General features: G+C 47.3%; 1 protein-coding gene across 3 annotated transcripts in view; it reads left to right on the top strand.

Annotated features, from left to right (window-relative positions):
- The window catches only part of LOC143355665 (neo-calmodulin), a 113,665-nt gene that overhangs the window by 38,803 nt on the left and 50,001 nt on the right, over nt 1–24,861 (top strand). Inside the window, exons 1-2 of one of the 3 annotated variants that reach the window (XM_076790710.1) lie at nt 2,885–2,907; nt 21,132–22,130. The exons of 1 other annotated variant lie outside the window; for it this stretch is intronic. In XM_076790710.1, the coding sequence (XP_076646825.1) occupies nt 22,044–22,130 (87 nt within the window). In that variant the 5' untranslated portion in view covers nt 2,885–2,907; nt 21,132–22,043. Of the gene's footprint in view, nt 1–2,884; nt 2,908–21,131; nt 22,131–24,861 lie in introns of those variants that run through there. One more of the 3 variants, XM_076790718.1, reaches the window with a different exon arrangement.

Raw genomic sequence — 24,861 nt, forward strand, 5'->3', positions numbered from 1 at the left:
AGGGCGGCTCGCGTAAATTCGAGGGCCGCAAATATCGCGGCGCCTCGCGAGCAGCTCGCAACGTCCTCGAGTTTCTTCGCCGTTTTTTCCCCTCGACGAACTTTTTAATTACTCCCGAATTTCCCGTGGATTCTCGGTCGATATCCCGAGAACTGGTGCGCGCACAGCTTTCTTTCTCTCTCTCTCTCTCCCTCTGTCTCTCTCTCCCTCTCTCCCCCTCACTCTCTCTCTCTCTCTCTCTCTCTCTCTATCTCTTTCTCTCTCTCTATCTCTCTCTCTGTCTCTCTCTTCCCTCGGATCGGCCTTACACATGATTGTTCACGTGCTCGTTGAGGAGCACGCTAAGCGCACAGTCACTGTCAGCGGCGCGGTGCTCTCGGCAAATTGGAATTTCGAGCGGATGCTAATCGAGAAACGGGAGCACGGTCAAGTACACCATGGAAACGTCTTCGGGTTATATTCCGAAAAGTCCACGACGAAAAGACAAAATCCTAATTCTCTGATCCTCTATCACTGGCCGTGTTCTATTAGGCTGATATGAAATGTCCGATTTTAGAATGGAAATGTAGCGAAGCCTTTTGATGTCGAAATGCTATTATAGTCTACAGGTTTATTCTAATTTTAAGGTGCATACCCGATTTCTAACATTCTATCTCTAATTTTTATTTAGGTATTTAGTGTGGTTGTTTTTCTTCTTGTATGGGCGGAGGAGTTAAAACGTGATGGTAAACGAATGCGCTATTCATCGATGCTATAGAAAACTCAAAAATGAAGATGCCGGTTAAAAAATTCAATTTCCACCTTGATACACTCAATAAACTTGTAATTCGTTGACAGAATATGTCGGATATAATGGTGTCTATCTTGATTAATAAGTTTTCCTTAAAAGTAATATTTCTTCAAGGGGTAACCCCTAATTTTCGAAATTTTCTGGTGGGAGGGAAATGGAATTAAATAAAATCTCATTTGGAGTTCTTTATTATACATATGTTGAAGTATAAACAAAAATATCGTGTGTCATTTGTATTGAAAATGGCGACGGTGGACACACTTGAGTGCAGTACTTACTCTATTCGTACTGTGGCTATTAGAAATCCCCATAAAAAACAGCAAATAGCGCCGATAGGTGAGAACAATCGGATAGAACGATCAAACTTTTCGAAATCGCCTCGCAGAATAAAACAAAAGCTACGGTGGTTCGCTATGCTTTGCCCTTGGCTCGCCCGGCGCTTTTTTCCTTTTTTTGTTTCGACCGTTCTTTATCCCAGCAAACAGCAGCGCTTTATTGTTTCTTTGACTAACTCATACGGCTCGTGCAGTCTCTCGCGGATCAAGGGATCTCGCTCTCGAAATCGCCCTATCTCTCTCATTGTCAGGCGATTCGATCGAGAGAGAAAAAAATAGCGGGGCGTATTGCGAGGCGGGAGATTCAAGTTCCGAACTGTCGGCGCGGAATTTTAATCTGGCTGAATAAAATTTCATTTAGGTAAACCGAAACTTCCCTGTCAACTTTCTCAAAAAGGAGGACCATCCGCTGGCCCGATGGCCGCTGCGATCGATCGGTTCGTGGAGGGTGCACTTTCCACTGGTCCCTGATGCCGAACGCAACAACTTTGTAACCGGATTTCGGAGCTGCAATTAAATAATCGCCGGTGCCGAGGGCCGTTCGAGTTCCTGAGCAAACGCTGCGAGCCCCGAACCCTCCCTTCTGTCGGATTATTCACTTTCGAAACAATGTTTGGAAAATTCTAATGGCAAAAACGCGTATTTAATTTAGCCCGAGATGAGAGTATCCGACAATTCATGAATCTAACTTCGATCGTAAATTTAATGTAATGGACGTACCCTTCGAACCTTTATTAATACAGATTTTATGCTTTTTTGACTAAAATGTGTGGGAGTAATTTAGAACAGTATAAAGATTAAGACAGTTTAACACGTTGAATGCCACGCCAGTTTTACAGGGTTTGCCCGTGGCGCCACGATGAATTTTCCATTATACGATACATATAATGTTGAAATATTACCTACAACAAATAAATTACAGTGTGTAGCCATGTTTAATACGTTAGTTGCCACGGGTATCACCTGTGACCCCCGTGGCATTCAACGTGTTAAGAGGATCAACACATTTCTTACAACTGCATAAAACCACTAAAAAGACGAATAAATTCTTATTTGGTTCTTACGCCTTGCAATTGATGCAAACAATTTCTATTTTGCGTCAAGATCACACAGTACATATACTAACGATGCAAACGGGTTGAACAAGCGAAAAAGGAATTAATACAGAAAGTGTTAAATGATTTATTCAGTAAAAATTTGTGTTTCGGAATTTTGGAAAATTGAGAAAGGGCATGTCTGAGGGGGCTAGTTGAGGATACTGCAGAGTTCAAGTGGTGAGCCATTCACCCTGCTCAGAAAATTGAACATATATGTAGATATTGATGATACTAACCAACGCTGACGATGAAAACGAATTAAGCGAGCTAGAAAGGAGTTAGGGGAGGAAGGGTCAAATGATTTTCTTCTGCGAAAAGCAGATGGTTTCGAAGGCAAATTTTGGAAAAACGAGAAAAGAGGATAGGTCAGGGTAGCGGTCGAGGGTGCCAGGTGTTCGGTGCAGAGGTCGAAGGGCGAGCCGTTCACCCTGTATCCGAGTAAACGGGGAAGGTGCCCGTTAGAGCACATTGGTCGTCGGTTCGTTGGGTCGTCCGACACGGATGATGCTCTCTCGGGGGTCGGGACAAGCTCCGTAGAAGCTCTGATCGTGGGTTCCGTGCTGGGCTTCGGGCCTGCGCGGTACCCTGCGAATCGCCGAGTCGGAAGGGAGGGTGGAGGGAGCGCGAGGGGCGCGTGGCGGCACCGAGGGTGTCAGTCACGGCCCATCTGCCCACCATCGAGCACGTAAGTCCGCAGTCGGTTACTTTTTACTCCCCACTGTGACACCTTAGACTCCCATGGATCCGAAAGAACCTTCCCAGCCAGCATCGCCAAAATATTTCCAAACGAACCCGTCAACCCATTCTCCGCCATCGACCGTTCGTACCATGGTTGAACCTTTGTCGCAACGATCGAGTGTCCCGTGGCATCGGATCTCCCGTTAATTGGCCCGTTTTTTTTTTTGGCCATGGCCGACTACCGGCGACGACTGGAATTTCGGAGGTGCGTGAGACGACGACCCGGGGCAGGAACAGGGCCGGGACCGACCCGCCCGCCGGCGGGTCCTTCAGTGATTAGACAGAGAAATGGCGGGTACGGGAAACAAGTGTTCGCGACTCGGTCACTCTCTTCTTCTCGCTCTATCCTTCTCTCTCTATCTCTCTCTCTGTCTCTCTTTGCGAGTTCGCTCGAGTGGGGTCCGGACGAATCGACGCGACGTTCCGGGGCTGTGGGATCCTTCTCCGAAACGGGTGCCCCCTCTCTGTCACTCTGTCACTCTCTCTCTCTCTCTCTCTCTCTCTCTCTCTCTCTCTCTCTTCCCCTCTCTCTCTCTCTCTCTCTCTCTTTCTCATTCTCTCTATCTATCTTTTTCGCTCCCTCACGTCCCAGCTCGACAGGAAATGGATTTCCTCCGTCGAGACGTCTTTTTCTCGTTCGAAATCCTAGCCAGTAAAGGCTGCACCCATCGCTCCGACCGAGAACGATTTTCCTCCGCTCGGTTTCCTGGCCCCCTGACCAATCGTTGACTCGCACCACTCGCCCCTACGTTCCGCGAACGTTTTGCGCCGGTTCCACCGGGTTCTCCGGGATTTGTCCCAACGATACTCGAGTGACAGTTCACAGCGAGCTGGATTAAAAGAGAATCAATCAGAAAATTGCTCTGTCGATCATCTAATCTGCTTGAATGACTTAGAACGTCTAGAGTTTCGCAGCCGAACATTAATTTTTCCGTCCCGCCACGTGATACGCGTGCGGTAGCTTCCTATTTCACGTGCATAGTCCGAGAACCTCTGTGACAATATACGGTTTGGCAAAGTGTCTCCTGAATACGTTCGCTGTTGTCTAAAACCATTACTCAATCCTAAATAACTGAGCTATCTTGCGTGGAAGTGACGGTGCCAGTTGGAAACAGGAAACATTTTTTAGCTTGCAAAGAAACGGGAGAGAGTTGTATTTAATATTGAACTTATCAATTGAAACATTGGTTGACTCTGATCGTCATTTTTATCAAAGGGTAGTTAACTAGGGTTAAGTGACTATTTATTCGGACCAGAAAATTAACCTTCGCTCTGATTTATCGAGTGTATCGAATTTGCTTACCTAATAGACTTACCCTAAAGAGGGGCCAGCAGCAAGGTACAAAGATCAAGCTCTTCAATTTTTATCCGATTAAACGAACGGCTGGTCTATCAAGTGAAGTACCTACTCTATCAATTGTCCCTCCGATGAGCCACGAATCTTTCGTCTTACGAAAGAATTCACAAAATTTCACGTGAACTCCGAGAATTCCAGTCTCGCTTCGTATTAAACTAAAGTCTGTTTAGACCGCGGCCTGTCAAAAGATGCCCCTAATCGATGAGCCCGGGGATACTATAATTTTCCAGCGGAACGAAGACAGCGGGAAGGTGTCCGGTCGGTAATCGCATGAATTATCAGTGAGCGTAGGTCCGCGGAATAATATTCGCCCGACCGGTTGATAGACAGGCCAGTACTTTTGGCCGGTAGTGTACGCCGGCCGTTGAAATATTCAAGTCGCACGTACGCGCGCTGTCTTGCGAAAGGTCAAGTCGCCTGATCGAGGGGAAACAGACTGGCCACGTGCGTCCCAATCACCGAGGAACAGGGACACTCGCATTGCGTCCTCCTACCTGGCCAAGGAAACGCTCGTTTGGCATGGACTGCACCGCATTGCACTCGTTGCACACGGTCTGGAAGGTGTCGGATCCTTGCAGTCACCTGTACACTCGACCCGAAACAGTCACCCCCCCCCCCCCCCGTCCATTCCCAAACTTATTACTAGACAGCGGATCTTTATGCAAAATAGAAATAAATCCGATAAAAATCTGTTTTCTCTTTTGATAATTTTCATGAGCTGAAAACAACGGGACACTGTTAATTAATTGCTCTGGAATTTTTACTGGTTTCTGCCATAAATGCATAAAATCCGTAGTTTATAACTGTCCCCCACCCCCCTTCGATTGTATATGTAATTTCACTGGTCTATTCAGTCGTTCCATCAGTACTGTCATTTCGCATTGCTGGAGGCGGCTATGTTTTCGTAGAAGCAGTCGACAGCTTTTCCTTGGCCAGAAGTGAAAGTAGAACCTGCCCCGTTATCCCGACGCTAAGTTTCAGGATCGGCGGAATTCCACGAGATCGGGAAAATTCGGCTCGCGGAATTCCTCGCGCTGCCTGCCGCCTCGTTCGCCGGAACCAATCGCCGTTTAATCGGCTCGCGATTCGACATTCCGCGCGCATTAACCGGTTTACGATCGCCCGCACGATTGACTCTGTCGAACGTGCCCGAGACACCGTCTCTTCGTTAACGCTGATTTGTTGCCAGTGCATCGGCTGCTGCGTGAAAGGTTTGCAAATGCAGGAGTGCGTCGGATCAGGACGTCTCTCTCTCTCCCTCCCTCTCTCTCTCTCTCTCTCTCTCTCTCTCTTTGTATTGCTCGCTCGCTCGCTCGCTCGACACGCGTAATCAAGGGGATACAGACGACCCTGTACGGGCACGATAAACCGCGAGTGGCCGAGATTGATACGGTATCTCGATTCACCTTTCCATTCGCGACACCTGGGACCTCGTTGCCATACCCGTCCCGAGAAACCAATGACGTGCTCTCAACGCGATTCTTGCTCACATTATCTTCCAAGTACATTTGCTGCTTTCGAGGATGAAACCACTATATTAACGACGGAAACGTTTCGAGTGTTTCGAAAACCACCATTCGCGAAATTATTTCTTGACTCGATTCGCTGTTTTTAGGAACAGTCGATGAAGGTATTTAATTGATCAAAACGAAGTGGAAGATGCCTTTAAATTTTCAATAATGTGGTCCTCTTAGCCAACCCGGAATTATTTGTAATTACCAGACTGTGGATCATTATGGGAAATCAAAATTGTCTATATTAACCCTTTGCACTCGAAGCTATTTTAACCCCAAAACGAAACATTTCTTCTGACTAGAATATTTCTCTTCTATATATTCTTTTTCATGTTATGCATACGAAAATGGTGCAATTTACTCGTACAATACGGAAGTGTTTAGTAATTTATTAAATACAAACAAATTTAATAAGGTAAAAAATATTTTGAATAATGATACAGCAATTTTCAGCGGCGCCTTACAGTCGCCATTCGAGTGCTAAGGGTTAATTGTAAGACATAAAAATGAAATGTTAATGTATTCCCTCTGGTAATAATTGTAACACACATTCTGAATGGCTTTTAATGTCATCGCAGTTTTGTGCTCGACACATTTTAGTCGCGAATGCATAAAATCCGCAATAATCACTAAATCCTCGAACAAGTCCTCCAGGAAATTTTTCGAAGGATAATCTGGCTGCATTTGTTATAATAAAAGGTTACTGAATGATGCGTCATGAATCCTCGGAACGCAAATTCCGAAAGCTCGTCGATAAACAGGGGCGTATATTCTCTAGCGAGTCTCAAGTTTTATTACAGCGCTGTTTTATTATCTCCACGCTGTCAAACGCGCGCTATAAACCCGAGAATACCCACCGCCTGCTCATTACAGATAAAATGCGCGTATAGCGAGCAACAATGTTTCCCACGTAATTTTTCAATGAAAAATCTATCGCTTCTATCAATCGCTATAATATAAGTTGCATAATAATTTTCCTACGTCGCCGCCGTTAAACTGTCCCCAGAGATTATTCTAACCGCCGCTAAAATTGCGCATAAAATCGACGATCGGTGTTAATCCTTTATCAGGGAACATTTGAGCAACAATGGGACAAAGTTAGGTCTGCGGTCGGTGAGTAGAGTCGAGGGACAATGGGTTGGCATCGTTGGCGGTGGGAATCGCGAGAATTTAATTTAATTCGCGGCTAATTTTTCGCCGTGTCTCGCGTCGCGTAGTCTCGATGGAATTCACGGTTCAGGATTACAAAACCGCGGGCACTGATTTATGGCCTCCCGTTGCCACCCGCTGTTATGCTGTTACGCCGTTATGCTGTATCTCGTCGCATCGTGGTCGTCGTCGTCGTCGTCGTCGGGCGGAATGCGCGCAAACGACCGCGTCAAAGTCGCTGTCCGCTTCGAAATATGATCGTTGGGACCTGATAACGAGATTATGGAAGCCCGTCGAGTTATAAAATGGCTTTGGGCATTAGGTTATCTCGTCACATGCTCGTCGTCCCCGTCTTCGCGCGTCCGAGATGCCGATCATCGCGTAGGCGTTTCAATTCCGCGGAAACCTACCCCGGAATCGTGGCGCAGCTAATCAAACCTGTTGCCTGGTCCCCGTCAAATTATGCCAATTAATACGGGCGTTGCGTGCCGGGAACGATTCTCCTTCGGACGTCTACGCTGGATTTCTACACAATTCCTGTAATTAGTGTACCTATAGAATTTTTATTTTACATTAAAAAATCCGCAGAGTAATGATGTTACCGTAATCTGTTGGTAATTTAGACTTTTTCGTATTTCTCATAGCTGTGTTCATATTCTAGAAAGGGTAAAAGTGTATCTCGTATAATAATTTGGTCGGAGTCCGTATGGGGCGGTAATGTCGTCCCTGAAGTGTTAAACAGTCGGAAAGGCTCCTATAGCGATCGCAGCGAGGTCCATTGATCGCGTCCCAGGGTGTTCGACCCTACGAGACCCTGCGAGATACGTCGAACCAGTCGCGTGAGACGGCCGATGAATTTTTCACGGATCCTGCCGACTATTTCCAAAAGTCTAGCAACCCACGCGTCTCGCAGCGACGGTATCTTTAGACGGTATAGTCAATCGTTCACCTAGCAATTATCTTACGACGACCTGGACGAAAATGGACGAGGGTATGCGCCGGAGAAGTCGTCGCACCCTCCCGGTTTATTTTTACTTCGTTCACGAAGTCAGACGAGGAAGGGAATTATTAAAGGAGTCGGCGGGACGGTTTTCGGAATCGGGAAATCTATGGACGTGTCCCCTGGCGTCTGCTTTCAATTATTCGCAGGAGGCATGATTCACTGTCGGGCGAGAGAAGGCGATTCTGATAAACGATATTTACGTAAGGCTATTACGTCGACGGCCCGCAAATTCCCGGGGAAATATTCGCTGGAACGGCGCGCGCCAGGACGGCTCGGCTGAGAAACGCCAACGGTATTTCACCGAACGGTCTCCGAAAACGCTTCCACGATCTCTCTCTCTCTCTCTCTCTCTCTCTCTCTCTCTCCGGGACACCCGAGAAAACCGGTCCTGGTCCAGAAACCGAGGGAGTACCGGTGGAATTGTAACACGGCTCGAAATTGAATTTTTCGCGACGATTTTCCTGTGGAAATTCGGAACCCGGATATCTCGGTGGTAATACTGCCTTCTCGAAGTCACGTTCTTCCCCGTAGAAGTCACTCGTGGATTCGAGACGAAGTTGACGTGTTACAGGGAATTTTTCCCGGGGGCATCAGTGTCAACCTCCCGAGGGAGGTGCGCTCTTTGGAATCGTGGTTCTCAACTTCGTTTGTGGAGCCTTGGAGGTTCGTGCGTGAGGGTTGAGGAAATGCGAGGAAGGGCTAGTGTATTCCCAAAGTTGTAGGAATACAGGGGACAGCTGGTGTATTCCCAAAGCTGTAGGAATATAAGGAAGGGCTAGAGTGTATTCCCAAAGTTATAGGGATGTGTGCAAAGGCTAGTGTATTCCCAAAGTTGTAGGGATGTGTTCAAAGGCTAGCGTATTCCCAAAGTTGTAGGAATGCAGGGAAGGGCTACCGTGTATTTCCAAAGATGTAGGAATGTGAGGAAGGGCTAGCGAGTATTCCCAAAGTTGTAGGACTGTAAGGAAGGGCTAGAGTGTATTCCCAAAGTTATAGGGATGTGTGCAACGGCTAGTGTATTCCCAAAGTTGTAGGAATGCAGGGAAGGGCTACCGTGTATTTCAAAAGTTGTAGGAATGTGAGGAAGGGCTAGTGTATTCCCAAATTTACAGGATTGCAAGGGAAGTCCAGTGTATTCCCAAAGTTGTAGGAATCCAAGAGAGGGCTAGTGTATTCCCAAAGTTGTAGGAATGCAGGGAAGGGCTACCGCGTATTTCCAAAGTTGTAGGAATGTGAGGAAGGGCTAGCGAGTATTCCCAAAGTTGTAGGACTGTAAGGAAGGGCTAGAGTGTATTCCCAAAGTTATAGGGATGTGTGCAACGGCTAGTGTATTCCCAAAGTTGTAGGAATGCAGGGAAGGGCTACCGTGTATTTCCAAAGTTGTAGGAATGTGAGGAAGGGCTAGTGTATTCCCAAATTTACAGGATTGCAAGGGAAGTCCAGTGTATTCCCAAAGTTGTAGGAATCCAAGAGAGGGCTAGTGTATTCCCAAAGTTGTAGGAATGCAGGGAAGGGCTACCGTGTATTTCCAAAGTTGTAGGAATGTGAGGAAGGGCTAGCGAGTATTCCCAAAGTTGTAGGACTGTAAGGAAGGGCTAGAGTGTATTCCCAAAGTTATAGGGATGTGTGCAACGGCTAGTGTATTCCCAAAGACGAAGAAATCCAAGAGAGGGCTTGTGTATTCCCAAAGTTGTAGGAATGCAGGGAAGAGCTACCGTGTATTTCCAAAGTTGTAGGAATGTGAGGAAGGGCTAGTGTGTTCCCAAGGTTGTGACAGTACAAGGAAGAACGTAGTGTATTTCCAAGGTCGCAGGAATGCAGCAGAGCAGTATTCCCAAGATCCTGGAAATGCAGACGTTTGTCAGTACTTCCTAAGATCCTGAGATTGCAGGAGGACTTCAATCACGCCATTAGAGACCTTGATGTTCGGTCTAATCGGATTCGACGCGACGGGTACGGCCGCGCGGAGTTTAATTTGAGAATCTCTCGCAACCGAGGCGAGCTTCATGATGCCCCGAGGATTAACGCGTTCCGCGAAGAATCTTGTCTTTCGTTAGAGTTACCTGTTCCTTCCTGTTGCGGGTTTTCCGCCCGCGTTACAGTCGATTATAGGCTCTCTTTCTCCGACCAGAATGACCATACAGTCCCACTTGGCTGTCGTTCAACTACCTTCTTCTCGAGAAGCAATTCCTCCGGATGAAAAGCGTCACGACGAGCCTATTTCTACTCCGAGCAATTATTTCGATTGCTTCTCCCGCCACGCCATGCTGCCTCGTCGACGCGTACTTTCCTCTCGGACTGGTAATAATTACCGCCGCGTTTCCGAGTGTATGTTCCTCGGTCTCAATAGTCTGTGCATAATCTGTTGCTGGTTCTTCGATCCCCTTGTCACTCTTTTCGTCGAGTACTCGATAAATTCCTAGTACTTCGAAAAGTTAGATCGCGAGCGAATGAGTGCTCAGACAATTGGCAGACACACCTCCAGCGGAAAACGGTCGGCGAGTTCAAACCGCCGGGGGTGAACGTGTCGCATAAAAATTCTATTACGACTTTCTCCGGACCGTTCTGACCGCAGGGAATTTTTCTCTTGGCCGTTTCGTGGCTGGACGGACTATCCGAGCCCGTCGGCAAGGCCATTACGATCTGGGGACCGACAGAGACCACGGCTTCGTGGCAGCAGCTAGCGCGGATAAATAGTCAATGACAGAAACGGTTTCGAGTGCCCTGCCCTCCCGCAGTTCGATATCGTAAGTAGGACGTGAACCTGGACGGGTAGCGTGCGCACGCGTACACGCGCGTACACACGCCGTTTTCGGCGTATAATCGTTCCGCTCGCGAAATTCCGAAAAAACATTCGACCTACCTCGTTCTCCTTCGTGAAACATACAACGGCACTCACGATCTTTTAATTACCTCGAAAATATAGCATTCCTAGGAGCACTGAAAGAACCTTAGGTAAAAAGTTAAAGGGTTGTAACCTTCCGCTATTCTCAAAGGTCTAAGGGCTACCGTCCTGGCAATCTGAATCTCCCAAGCTCCCGTCTGCTTAGAGCAATTAGGTACCTGCCCCTTAAAAAAAGGTAACAAGGAAACTGGGATATCGAAAAAGAGCACGAAGATCAAAAGAATTAAAAAATTCAGAATGTATCATTTCTAAGTTATTTAATTACAAACAGGGAAAAGGAAATTCTTGGCTCCTGTTTCTTACGATTGACTTGGACAATTATAATTTTGCATAAAATTCCACCCGATAGCTCTTCCTACAGCTCTAAGGGATCTCGCCCTAGCAATCTATATCGTGTAAGCTCCCGTCCGCTCAGAGCAATTACTTTCCTCTTTAAATCACTCGTAGACGACTCGAAGCTGTCCAGCCAGGGTCAAGCGGGCTCGGCAAAGGCTTCGTGCCATCTCTGACAGCGCGAGCACTTAAATTCCGCCTCGAAGGCCGAGGCTGACGGTAGCAAGGCTGTTCACTGCCGAAAAGTGTTCCGGCGGTTTCCGTCGACGAAGTGGGTGCTCGTTCGGCGTTCGGTGGAACACGGACCGACGGTGTTCCGCGGTTAAGCCGCTTAATTGCCTCGTAGGGGGGCAGATCGCACCGGCGAGCCCGTCTGAATGGCTGTTAAACGTAGTTTTGATAGCGCGCCAGTTCGCGGGCCGCTTCGTTAACGAGGATCTCGTATAGATCATGAAACTCGTTACTCCGTTGTAAAAACCGTAGGATCCGTTCGCCAGGCGAGCTCGAACAACAAGAAACTTTGCGGCAAAGTTTATTGTCATTGGCAACAGGTGCACGGTGAGAGTCTGTCTTTCGCGAAGTTAGTGTGTGCACCGCTTCCGGTTTGAGATCGGTGCGCGCACCAGCGGCATCCTCCTCGGGGTTGGAAAACTTCATCCGTTTCTCGGCGTCGCACCGGTTCCCTGAACCTCGACGGCGATACGATCATTTTTCTTCCTGCATCCACGCTGAGCATCTCCGCGATTATTTTCCCGGATATACCAGACCCGTTTACCGGATACTGCGTTCAACGCCGTAACAAGACGATCGGTAAGATTGGCGATCGTCCAGGCCCGTCAGCCGCGGAACGCTTCCTCTGCCTCGTCGATGACGATGTCCATAAATCATTCCACCAGCCGCTGTGGATATATCGCAGCGTTCCGCCCAGTTAATCGAACACGCGGCTAATCCTCCGCGATAATCTCCGCGCGACCTTGCGATCGCTGCTGTCTAAACGTTCGGAAAGATAAGAGACCCATTGTGGTCGAAAACGTGAAATCGGCGCTCGATAATGTAAACATTTTTTTTTTGTTTTTAAATAAATAAGTGTTGGGGATGTTTTTGGAACATTCCAGAGGAAGCAAATCAGACAAAAAATTTGTTTATCCTCCTCTGCGACCCACAGGAGGCCGGCAAAGTTCGTCAAATTGTCTTCTTTCGCATGATTTTCCTAATATTCAAGGGCAATTTAAAAGAAAACTGTTAGGAATAGTTGAGTCGGGTTTAGACAATATGAAATATTACATCTTCTAGGATTTAAAACGATTTTAAAACAAGTGACTGTTATTACATCTTAAAAATTGTAGTTTTTCAAGTGAACACGAGGTTTTCGCCTAAATGTGAACTTTAAATATGCACATCTCAGCCGAAACCTAATAGAACCTAGGACCCACTATACTGTGATAAACTATGATTTGTTGACCAAACAATGCAATAAAAATTCATTTGCGACAACTTGCAACAAATCTACCAGAAATTACAGATTTACTTCAGGAATATTAATGCAGAGGAACGGGTGTATTAATTCCATTTGTACTATAATTTGTTTAAAACCTGTGTAATTAATAAACACCGTGTAAATTCAAATTGATTTTTATTGCAATTTGATAAATGTTACCTTTTTGCCTATTAAATTTCATTCAATTATCTCTAACAGTTTAGAAGTTATTATTTTGGAGCGCCAAAATGGCATTTTTGCCCACTGTGCGTTGAGGCACCTTTTCGGTAGACTATTGAACGAACCAGTGCTAAATCTCGATGAATACGGCTTTAGAATTTTTATGGAACACTGCAAATTAGTCTCTTCTATTGCTTGGTGCGTCTATGGTCAATTATAAGCGAATGCCTCGTCAGTAGACTGCGGGTGTACATGCAAAATAAAAATTGTCCGCATTCATTACAACATACAAGAGCTACATGTAAATATTTCTTCTGTCTCGATTATTTTATTAAATCCAAAATAATGAAACAATATTTGTAGATTCTTGGAATACATTCACATATTTCAACTTTGATCTTCTCATTTTCGTCATAAATGCATAAAATCTGCTTATCACTGAAGAGTTATTACAAAACCGTGAAGACATTAGATGACGTTGGCCACACTGTTCTCGCCTTATTAAAATCTCGGACAATTTTTATGTGTTCCTAAGCAGCTTAAAACAATTCCACACGGTTACGCGCGCTTTTCTGACAGATTTTTCGCTTCGTACATTGGAAACAAGGTCCGCAGCTATACCAGAATGAAACGGGTGTAATAAAAGGATTTTTTAAAGGGCACGGACAAAGGCAGTTCATTACATACTGCACGCTGGTAGAAAAATCTTTCGAAATGCAAATTGAATGGCCTCTTGCCTAAATGTTCCGCCGTGCTGGGACACCGGTGTAAATCAGCGGACGAGAAGGCCAGAGGTGTATCGATCAGAGAGTAGGCAGGCGGTCTTTGTCTTGGTTAATCCTGATCCTTCAGGGGCCGAGCAGAGTTTCGGGTGGCGAATCCTGTCGCACCACGGTGAAAAGTTCCGGGGCTGAAAAAGGGGATTCACGGGAGCGGAGGGGGGGGGGGGGAAGAGAACCGCCTGCGGCTGGAAATCCGCGAGCCATTCAGACTGGGATTAGCAAATTTCTCGTTTTTATCATCTCGGAGTCTCCCGCCCCCTTAATGCAGCTTTGTCTCATCCCCCGAGGCAATGTACGCGCGATTATGAGAATCCTGCGCGGTAATTCTGGCCGATTTCGATGTCGGTCGGACCTGGATGTCAATTTACCGGGCAGAACTGGCAACCTCTCGCCGCCGGTAATCTCGTGAGTCTGCTACATCGCGACACGGTGCTGCCACCGGTGCTCTCTACTCCGTTCTGCTCCGCTTTGCGAGGACGAAGGACGAGAGGATAGAGAAGATAGAGAGAGGAACGGTGGTGCACAGGATAAAGGACCGAGGATGCAGAACGGAGGATGGAAAACAGAGGTCGGAGGACGTGGAGGGTGGAGGTGGGCGCAGCATGGGAGTGATCAATACTACCCTCCAACACCAAGTTCCCGCGGGAGTAACAAAGATGGAACGGGACGCGCCGAAGACACGATTTTGGGAAAGATTTCTCTCGATTCTGCAACCACCCCAGACCGACTCCGCCCGTCGAGATCGAGAGCCGATTGCCGGACCACCGAGGATTTAGGGCCAAGGCACTGTCCGTGTTAACATCCTAGCGGAATTACTGAATCTGAACACTCTCCGGCGAGCTCTGTTGTCGGGAACCTGCACCAAAGCTGCTGCCTAATTTCTCATGGGTCGGATGGGAATTTCCGGTGGAAGAAGCCTCGATTTGCTGCAAGCTTCAAAACTGTGCAACAAAGTCTTACCGTTCTTCGTCGATCGGAAAATTCTTACGCGACAGACAGGGCTTTTAAATTTGATGGAAGTAGACTGTGAAGCTCGAAGAACGATTTAATTTATTTGAAGAGCGTTTCGATGACTTCGATGCTTTAAAATAATTAAGCGAGTTCGGGAAATTCCGGCGCAAGAGGCACCAGACGAGGCTTTTACATTCGACAGGGGCTGTCATAAGTAGATCGAGGATCGGGAAGAGGAGTTTAATTCCTTTTTACGATGTTTTTTTGTGCCGAGAATCCTGTTTTAATATGGATCCGCCGGCGGCCGAGAGGGTTTGTGCAGAGCGAGCAAGTAATTTTCGCAGCGCTCGTCCGAAGTGCCCTTAACCTTCCGGCCGCGTTTCTACGCGCACTCAGGATGATTGATACGAGGCGGAGGTTGTTCCACGGTGTTCTCTCCGCAGTGTAAGCAGCGTCCATTTACCCAATAACGGGGAACACGAGCCGGAAAGACTCCGGGATACACACGTGATAATACCGGGAAACCCGGCCTACATCCTGTCGCGACGATATCCGGATTACCAGTTAAAACGATCTCGCAGTGAAACAATTCCAGGAAGGCAGGGAGGATGGTAATATGGAAGCTCGTTTCTAATTCATCGGTTTCGTCTAACGGGCCGATATCTCGCTCCGATGTTTCCCTCATTATTGATAACGAGCTTTCCCGGAAAGTTTCGAGAGCGAGGGAGGAGACGGGACTCGATTTCCCTCGAAATTGCAATCTTCTCGCGCGAACGAGCAGGAATTTGTCTCGGCACGGCCGCCGCGCTTCCACCGACTACGTCGGTTCTATACTTCACGGGGAAACTAGGGACCCGAACCTCGAAGCTTACGTAATAAATTCAGAGGTCTGAGAAGACTGTCGCCGGGACGCTGGGAACCCGGCGAGACAACCTTGCAAATTTATTCGATAATTATAGGGGAGACACGCCGAAATCCTGTGCACCCCGTGGCCCCGAAATCGCGACATGGTTTCTTCGCTCTATGCTCCTTCGCTTGAAATGCGTGTGAATCGAGGGAACATCACAGCTGACGATTTTCGGGACGTTTACTGCCTCTGGCATTCACTTGTCGATCAAAGAAATTATTTCGCTACACACTAAATAGGGATAATTACAGAATACAGTAGAACACTGTGAAAACTATGAAAAAACGTATATATGTAGTGTCAGAATTATTGGAACTCTTATTGTTAGTACTCTGAACAAAAGAGGTGGTGCTAGAAATTGTGAAATTATTCTAGGACCCGGAGATTGTGAACGATTTTCTAAAATTTTCCTCAAATATTCTTCTATTAGCATTTCATTTCTGCGAAGCCGATTCCGTTGTTCTATTTACTTGCACAGTAATGATCTTGTACAGCACATTCAGTACAGAAGCAATTTTTGCACGGCATTTATTCCGTCCAATTGAATAAGACTCGTCAGAGGTGGTATTCCCCGGATAACAGACACGTGTCAGTTTCAATTAAGCGGGGGCTGTCACGACTCTCTGCGGGCAGTCTAAAGCCTACATTATACCCTAGAAAGTTGAATACGTACGTCTCCCGGGCGCACGTGGCACTAAGGACAATCTTTCCGTCGTGTCTGACCATGGCCGACCTTCCACTTACCGTATTCGCGCAACAGACAACACTTCGAGCTCGATTTCCTCGACAACGAAGCCTGGTACGAAAAAGAGTCGTTCCACGTTTTCAGCGTAGAATTGCCCGTAGGATCGCTCTGTATTTTTGCTGAGCCTTGATTTCCCTCGGACACGGGGTAGAATCGTTCGGAAAGGCGATAAAGCGACAAAGGATGGGATCGTCAGCAGGTTTCGTGTTCGTTGATGGCGAGGTGGTTTGGTTCGCGGATGGATCGAAGCCAGGGACGCATTGTGTCCGGCGAGGCACGCGGAAAACGAACGATAAAGCGAGGAAGGACAGAGGGTGGGCGACGCGGTATCCAGAACGACATAGTGAGGCTGCCTCGTCCGGCCGTGCGTGACTGCCGGCTGTTAACCTAAACAACGAGAGCCACGCCATCGATAGCCCAGTGACTCGGTTTCTACCGTGCATACCGACATGGCAGCGTGCACACACGGCCACGATATAGCCAGCAGTCCCCTCGCCCTGTTGTCGTCGTCGCATCGTCGTCGATCCCGCACAGACACAGAGACACAGAGACCGGTAACGTCGCCTCTTGGTCTCTGTTTTACGCCGATGGGTTTACGATCCGAGCTCCGGATAACGGAACGCGCCAGTTCCGACGCATTGGGAACGCGGCCACCGCGTTTATTCAACGCCACACCCTTCCGATCGCGTTCCCTCTCCTCCGTTTCGTCGCTCTGCTGTGCCCCTCGTTGCCACCTCGTTACACCCGTAACGTCGCGAAGAGACCTTAAGCACGAATCAAATTAAAAGTCAATTTATCAGGGCCTCGCACTTTGCGAGAACTTCTTTGATCCTTTGCAGCCCGACGCTATAAATAACCTTTTTCGTTTTGTCCATCAGATCGTTTTGACATTTAGCAATTTAGTAAAGAAAATTTACAATTTGTCAGAATTCTTTTGAAACGCGGTCGCGTGTTTCGTTGATTTCGAGCTGGCGAAAACTTCCTGTGCGTCGATGAGGACTAAGATCGATGTATCGAGCCGAAGGAGAGACGTATGGAGGCCGTGGGTCGTGGGTCAAACCCGTGACCAGTTCCCCGGGAGAACGAGGGGCCTGTAAATCCACTCGGTTCTGTGCCTGTGTATGCTTTGCGAAAAAAGATTCGCCGGCGCGGCAGTTCGTTATCGACGATCCGATTTCGCGGGTGGCCGGCCGCGTTTATCGTTCCGGCCGTGGGATTTTCGGGACGTCGTCCGACGGAGCGAGACCGGGTTAGGGATAACTAGTCGAGGGATATCGGGGAGATTGGCGACCAGGCGGAAGGAAATATTGCCGGTGCCCCGGTACCATCCGTTTCCGTGCACGGCCGGATATTCCTACGAAATCCGATATTTTAATTTCCAGTGTGGTGTGGGGTAGCAAAATCGGTTGGACACACGGGTCGCATCGATACACGCATCCGATTAAATCCGGTCCGTTGCGCTCTCTCGGGTCGGCCGGCCCCGTCCATCCTAGCCAACCCTGAAATTGCAATTTTTCAATGGAACGCGATCCTCGAGAAGTCTCATCGGAGTTTCAATGGGCCGCCTCTTATCGACGTTATTACTCCGCCGTTCGAACCGTCGTTATCCACGCCGTACCGCCCCCGCGAGTAGAATGAAATCTCGTTTCCCTACCTTTTTCCGATCGGCCGCGCGAGAAATGAAGGGAGATTCGTTCGTCGCCCTGAATAAGGCCCGTTCGCAGTTTCTTCGTGGACTGGAAATCATCTTCTTGGCGGTAGAATCGCTCCAAGTATATCTGAAATTGTCACGATGCAGCAGGACAAGTCTGTGGGGTGGCTGTAAACGTGGTTAATCATGTGGTACTGAAGGTTAAGTGAGGTTAATTGCGGGGCCATGCAGGGATGGGTGACCGCAGGATTTTTTCGAACAATTAACTTACTTCGGGTTTTTCTATGACTTTGTTGCAGTTAGTGGATTAGTAGACGTGTACTTTTGAAGGGTTTTCAGTGATCCTATAACTTCAAAAAGGGTGTGGTCCAGTATTCCCAAAGTTATGGGAACAGTATAAGTAGAGCCCATATCACCAAGATATTCTAAGAATGCCAAGGGACTAGTATTCCCAGGGTTCAGCATTATTGCAAAGTATATTTATCAGTATTCCGAAGGTTTTGGGACCGCAAAAAGGGCTCAGTATTCCCAAAGTTCTAGAAACGTTAAGAGTCCAGTATTCCCAAAGTTCTGGGAATGCAAGAGGCCACTATTCCCAAGATGTTCCGAGAATTCCAGACACACACCCGGTATTCCCAAGGTTCTGAGAATGCAAAGGGCTATTCCAAGGGTTTCCTGCGAGCAACGCACACAGAGCCCATCCTCGAAAGTTATAGCACGCGATTCAACGGGAACGTGTGTCATTGGCGATAGAAATCGGACACGATTCATGGTAACACACGTTCGAGCGTGTCTGATTTCAGATTACGACCGTACGGATCGATAACCAGCCGCAATTTATTTAACCTCTACACGAGAGAACCGATGGTGAAAAACGTAACCGCGCGTGTGACCATCGAATCGCGGGATTCCCGCACTCGTTTCCCTCCGATCTCGAAAAATTCGAACATTCCTGAAATCCGTGGCGTTCCGCATGAAATTCGGCCGCCGCGCCTGCTGGTTCCTATGCGGAATCGATTAAGTAGATCCAGAAGTACTTGCGCGGCCACGCCTCGGAATGCAACCTGTAACAGCGCGACACTGTGTAGCAGTTATTCAAGAAACTCAGACGTCCTTCCGGCTCCCCGTAATCATATGTAGCGCGTGTTCTCCTTACCGATATCGACGATTTTTTGAACAATTTATGGTTACGATCAATCACATTTTCAGCGGCAACAGTCAACGTTCTAGATTCGATTCCGGCCGCATCAGCGGTCCAGAAACCGTTCGTTTACAATGTTAACGTGAACGATTGAATAGCAAGGTCTACTATTTCGCAAACTGGGTCCCCACTGTGTCCAAAACAGACGCGAGCGTCCACTGGTCCGGCTTTAGGCGCGAGCAACACGGTCCGCTGCATCGATTTAAACTCGCCCCGTTTTCCCGACGCGTGCTGTCCGAAACGCGAGCACATCTCGCGGAATTTTCGCTCGGGCTGAACACGCGAATTACCGTCGACGTAGCTGTCTAATTACGTCTTTCATTTAGCCTTGTTTGTCTACTCGTTTCACGAGACCCCGACGGCAAAGATGCGCGCGATGTCCGACGGCAAACGAGCTGGAAACGACTGCGTTTCGTCTCGACGGGGATGAAACATTGCTACAATTTTTCCGCGACGCCTTTCGTCCCCTGCGAGCGCTCGGTAAATTGCACGGAATTACCCATCAACGAACGAAATTATTCTGCGGAAGGAAAATCGCACAAGTTTTCCTTGTTACGCGCGCAACTCGAATCCGGCGATATATAGGCTCTCGAAATTTTCATCTCTGCGGGGATAGAGCAAAGCGGAGCAAACCAGTGTGAAAATGGCTGGTCCCAGTTATCGTCGTCGATTTTTTTTTTCCTCCCCCGGGAAAGCCTATCGAGGCGTCGGGCGAGCGAATTTAATTAGGAAAGTTTCGCGGCCGAAGCCAGACACAAACGCGCGCGCTCGCCCATTCTACTTCCACGGACTCGTCACCGCCGACGGGACTCGTCGACTGCGCTTTGAAACTACCTCTTGGTTCTCTCGCGTTCTCCAGAAAGAACGGAAACATCGTGAACACCGGAGGAGAGCGAGCCGTTTCTACCCTCTCCCGAAAAATCCTTCAGAAACACGCGAGGCGACGATAGAAATTTCATCCGTACCGTTACCGCGTGCATTCCCCACTGGCAACAAATCAAAGAGGCAATCTTCCGCGGTAACGAACGAACAATCGGTGCCGTGCGAGAGAGAGAGAGAGAGAGAGAGAGAGAGAGATGTTAATTAAAATTAAATCACGTCGAATCGAGCGATTAAAACGCCGCGGCGCGAGTTTCACGGGCTATGTAAATCTCGGCGCGAGCGGAATAGCAAACGGCCCTCGGTTCGAGCGAAATGATCCAGGTAGAAGATCTAGAATTCCTACGTTTCTGAGATCGTTATTTCGGAGACTGCAAACGTTATCTAGCCGGAGTGTTTTCCCAGGAAGAACGATTTTGTCAGCCTCGCTGTCGAACGGGTCTCGGGACTTTTTAACTCGTTCTATTCGGAATCCCGGAACTTTGTTAGACATTGTCAGTGCATCGTAAGTTTCGATGAGAACAGATAAAGGACAGAGAAAGTAAAAGTTTCAGTAGAACTTATGGAATACAGACATAAAGGAGAGATAGATTTTGTTCGTAATAGAAATCGTTCTTAAGTTTCGTGCAGATGTTAAAACTTCAGTAGAACACTTTTTAATAAAGTCTCTCATCCTTGTACTGCATACGACATGTTCGGTTTAGCAATTATTCGACTACGAACCTTTATGCTAAATAAAAATTCCAAAAGTTTTCTCACTCTCTCTTAATCTTATTATCATTTTAAAATCTTTTTCTTAAATTTCGTTAATATTTCTACTGTCTCAATTTTTGTCGTAAATGCATAAATACTATCCCGTAAATTGAGACCCCGAGGCAGTCAATTTTCAGTCGATCCTCGTCGAGGATCATGTTTTTAGAGTACAAAGCCAGGTACATTGTCAAAGCCGTTTCCTTCGGGGCGAATATTTCGATAGTGTTCGTGTGGGTAGTCTCTATGAATGATCGATGGTAGGTAGACGGTTTATGCGAGCAGGCAGCGCGATTCAGAGACACGGTTGTCCGCGGAGGATCGATCGTGAGGGATGTCGGTCAGCGAGCGGGTCGCGGGTCAGTCAACGGGGCTGTTTCTTTCTAGTTCCATGGGCATAATTGCGACCGCTAACCGCCGATCGATCGAGCCATGAAGACGCATCAGCCGCGGCTCGTGTCGCCTGGAATGTAGTCGTTTAAAGGAGCACACAGTGTGTACAAGTGCGCCACAGATCACAGAAGAGAAGAAACAGAGAGAGAAAGAAAAATCTCGGTATCGTTCGTGAACGAAATCGGTGTGACGGAAGAAGCCGGAAACCACCGATCGAAGAACAAGGCAAATGTCCTCGTCGAGGTTCCGACGTCCGACGTCGAGCTGCACGCGAGAAGCGTCCGGAAACAGGGCCGGTAACGGCGACCCGAGTCGCCGATCGTCAATTTCACGATAAAACGAAGAGATAGAGAGATCGAGTGTGAATCTAGTCAATCCGCGATAACCTCTGGCTGTGTCAATCCTCAAAATCGCAATCGATAGTGTTCAACGATCCTCGTCTGCTTCGAGCCGTGTCCGGCCGCGAGAGAAAGCTCTAGTAGAAAAGTCAACGACTGTTCCGTCGGCCGGAGAAGACGACGTCGACTCCAGCTACTTACAATCCTAGTCAAAGTGATAACGAGAATCGGTCGCGATCTACGCGTCGATCGATCAAATCGCATCCGCGTGATATAATCCGTGTGATCGAGAAGCAATAATTTAATTAGCGTGTTAGAATCTCTCTCGGTTTTATCGTAAGCATCGAGACACGTCTGTGGTGATTACACGGCGGCTGTGGTTTTATTCTCGTTTCTGTGTGTGGTCGACCCGTGCTCTCGCTGCCATCTGCACCTCTTCCTCCTTCACCTTCTCTCCTCTTCATCTTCTTCTTCTTCTTCTTCTTCTTCGTCTTCTTGTTCTCTCGGTCCCCGCACCGGGTGTGCGGACTGCCTGACCAGAGAAGAGAGAAACACACAAGTCGGCAAAATGGCGTTCGCCGCGGCGAGAATGATCCTTAAGGATAAGCGACGGAAGGCCAGCAAAGAAGACTTCGCGCCACGAAACAGGAGCAAGGTAACTCGACACGATCCCACCGGCAAACAAACCTAACTCCCTCTGCCCGTCCATCGCGTTTATCAACGCCGGGGATGAACGTCTCCCTTGATCCTCCAGCCCCATAGCACAGTGTTTGCCCCGTCACCTTTTTGTTGTTTCCTTTTCCGTTTGTCTCGAGTCACCGGCACACGCGCCAGATCTGTTGGTGATCGACAACGATCCTGGAAACGATCTGCTACCGAGACCTACCATTATCCTCCCGGTACTTTGATCCTTCCTTTGGGATGGGATATTACAGGATGTTCGACTACAGGTAGGAGAAAATGTACGGGATGGTCCTCCAAGACAAAATAAGACGAAAATGAAGAATAAAAAAATTGCGATTTCTGTTTAATTTTTTAGTTATGATCAATTAAAAATCCGCCTAAAATGCGGCAACCCGTCCAACAGAGCTGTACGTTGCTTACGTTACAAAAACGCGCGACGGTCACGTATCAAAGGGGTCCTCGCACGTACCCAATTCGACGTCGCACACTTTAGCCAATAATTCGGCTAGAACCGGAAATACGAGTAGAATGACCCAATCGGACGGTTTACACCCGCACTCCTGCCGAATTCCTGCCAGCTGACTTCTTGTGAGGCATGCGGATTATTTGTCACTTGATAGGTGATAGTCGCGCGCCTTTAAGATGTACGCAACGTACACCTCTGTTGGTCGGGTTGCCGCATTTTAGGCGGATTTTTAATTGATTATAACTAAAAAATGAAGCCGAAATCGCAATTTTTTTATTCTTCATTGTCGTCTTATATTGTCTTAGAGAAACACCCATAAATTTTCTCCCACCTGCAGTCGAACACCCTGTATACCTTCCAAGTAGACTCGAACCCTAACTTATTCTATTCGAAGCTTAAGTATTTTAGAAAAGACAGTATTTCCAAGTATGTTCAAACCTTAATCTAGATACAGTAACTCGCGCGATTAGGTACCCTTTGATACAGAATAAATTCTTTTAAATTGAACGGCTTCAGACCTCCAGCTTCCTCGAAGAAGAGAAGCATTGCTTTCCTGAATAATTTCTAAAGAAGATTTCGAAATATAGCATTTTGATGAGACATAGTAACGCTTGCTTTTCAAAACTTCTTTATGCTGGTTTTTTAGTAGAAATCGAAAACCATAAAATGAAAATTGGCCATGAAAATTGACACAGATTTTTCACTACATACGGAACATCATCCCATCCCCACTTGTGTCCCAGTTTTCATTTTCAAACCGCCATCGTTCCCTCCCCTTTTGACCAATGCTAACGTAATCAATGCGACTTTATTACACACTTGATCGTTAATACGAACAGAAGAGAAGGAAGATATTCACAATTACGGACAGCGTTCTTTAACCTCTCTTTGATTGTCACGATAATAGTAATTTCAATAGTAATACGTCTTTATTGCACACTCGATCTTCAATACAAAGAAAAGAGAAGCTCAATGATATTTGTAATTGCAGAGAGGATGCAATAGCCAGATTCAGTGCATTTTAATCATCGTTTATCACTCTTTTACTAGGTTATCCACTATGGCTTTTTCTTTTGTGTCTAGGAATGATTTAAGACCGATATAATTCATCTGGCATAATCTATCATGTTTCACGATTTATTACATTCAGTCGAGTCTTGAATTCAGTATCTTTCCAATTTTCGCTGCTACGTACATCATTCGCGCAATGAAGACGAATTACAATTACATTAACACATTCGCACCGAATATACTTTTACATTCTGCACACTCTAGCCTTTAAACGAACAGACAAACCGTTCTAAATGATCCATTTTCTTTTCAGATATATAATAGTAGATAGACAGCGAATTGTATGCATTTATAATAACAATTTCTAGATAAGGTGCAATTAATTATTGAGTCGATGTCTATGTAGCTCCTGTATCTAGGAAATTAAGGCGGACCGAATTTCGCATAAAAATTCGCAGTCTAATAACATACGTTTTAGGAATCGGAGGTCCGGATTGATTAAAACGTTACAGTAGCTCTTTCGACGTAACTTTTTGTCGGAAACGAGCCGGTGCGAATGCGTTAACTCGGCTCTAAAAGTAGTGCCAATTCGGCTGGATTAAAAAAATTCCAGCGATTCGGAAAAGCGTGTATCGAGCCACGGGAAACCGTAGTTTTTTCCGAGAGGAGTTTCCCCGGCGCCGGGATCGCTGTGGGCAACGCGTAGCGATTCAAAAGGCGCCGAGGATGCATTTAATGGTCAAAGAAGCGTCCGCATGAATCTCGTGCTCCCCGGAGCAGATTACGCGAATGTAATTCGTGGTCGGAGAACTACGCCGACACACACAGTCACACACACACACGTACGCAAACACACCTGGAGAAGGGTTTGCACGAGAACAAGTGAGGGAAAAGGGGCGGCTGCCTCGAAGCGCAGGGTGCATAGTAATGAGGACAGTGGCGCGCTAAACGCGCGTCATTTAATACGATAACGCTGCTACGTCCTTTTTACGGTCCGGTTCCGTTCCTTGGCTCTCTTTCGCGGTGGCGTTAACGAGCCTAAGAAAACGAGGCGAGGAATTCTCACCTGACGCGGACGCAAACACTCGCCCGACGAATTATTTGCTCGTTTGTACGACGCCGGGATCAACGCGACCCATTTGCCTCGTAAGAAACAGTGAAAAACGACGCCGCCAATTTGATCGTATCCGACTCGAAAAGCTTCCGGAGGGAAAACTAATTTCAT

Source organism: Halictus rubicundus, chromosome 1 (genome assembly GCF_050948215.1).
Source record: "Halictus rubicundus isolate RS-2024b chromosome 1, iyHalRubi1_principal, whole genome shotgun sequence".
Classification (NCBI taxonomy): Eukaryota; Metazoa; Arthropoda; class Insecta; order Hymenoptera; family Halictidae; genus Halictus; species Halictus rubicundus.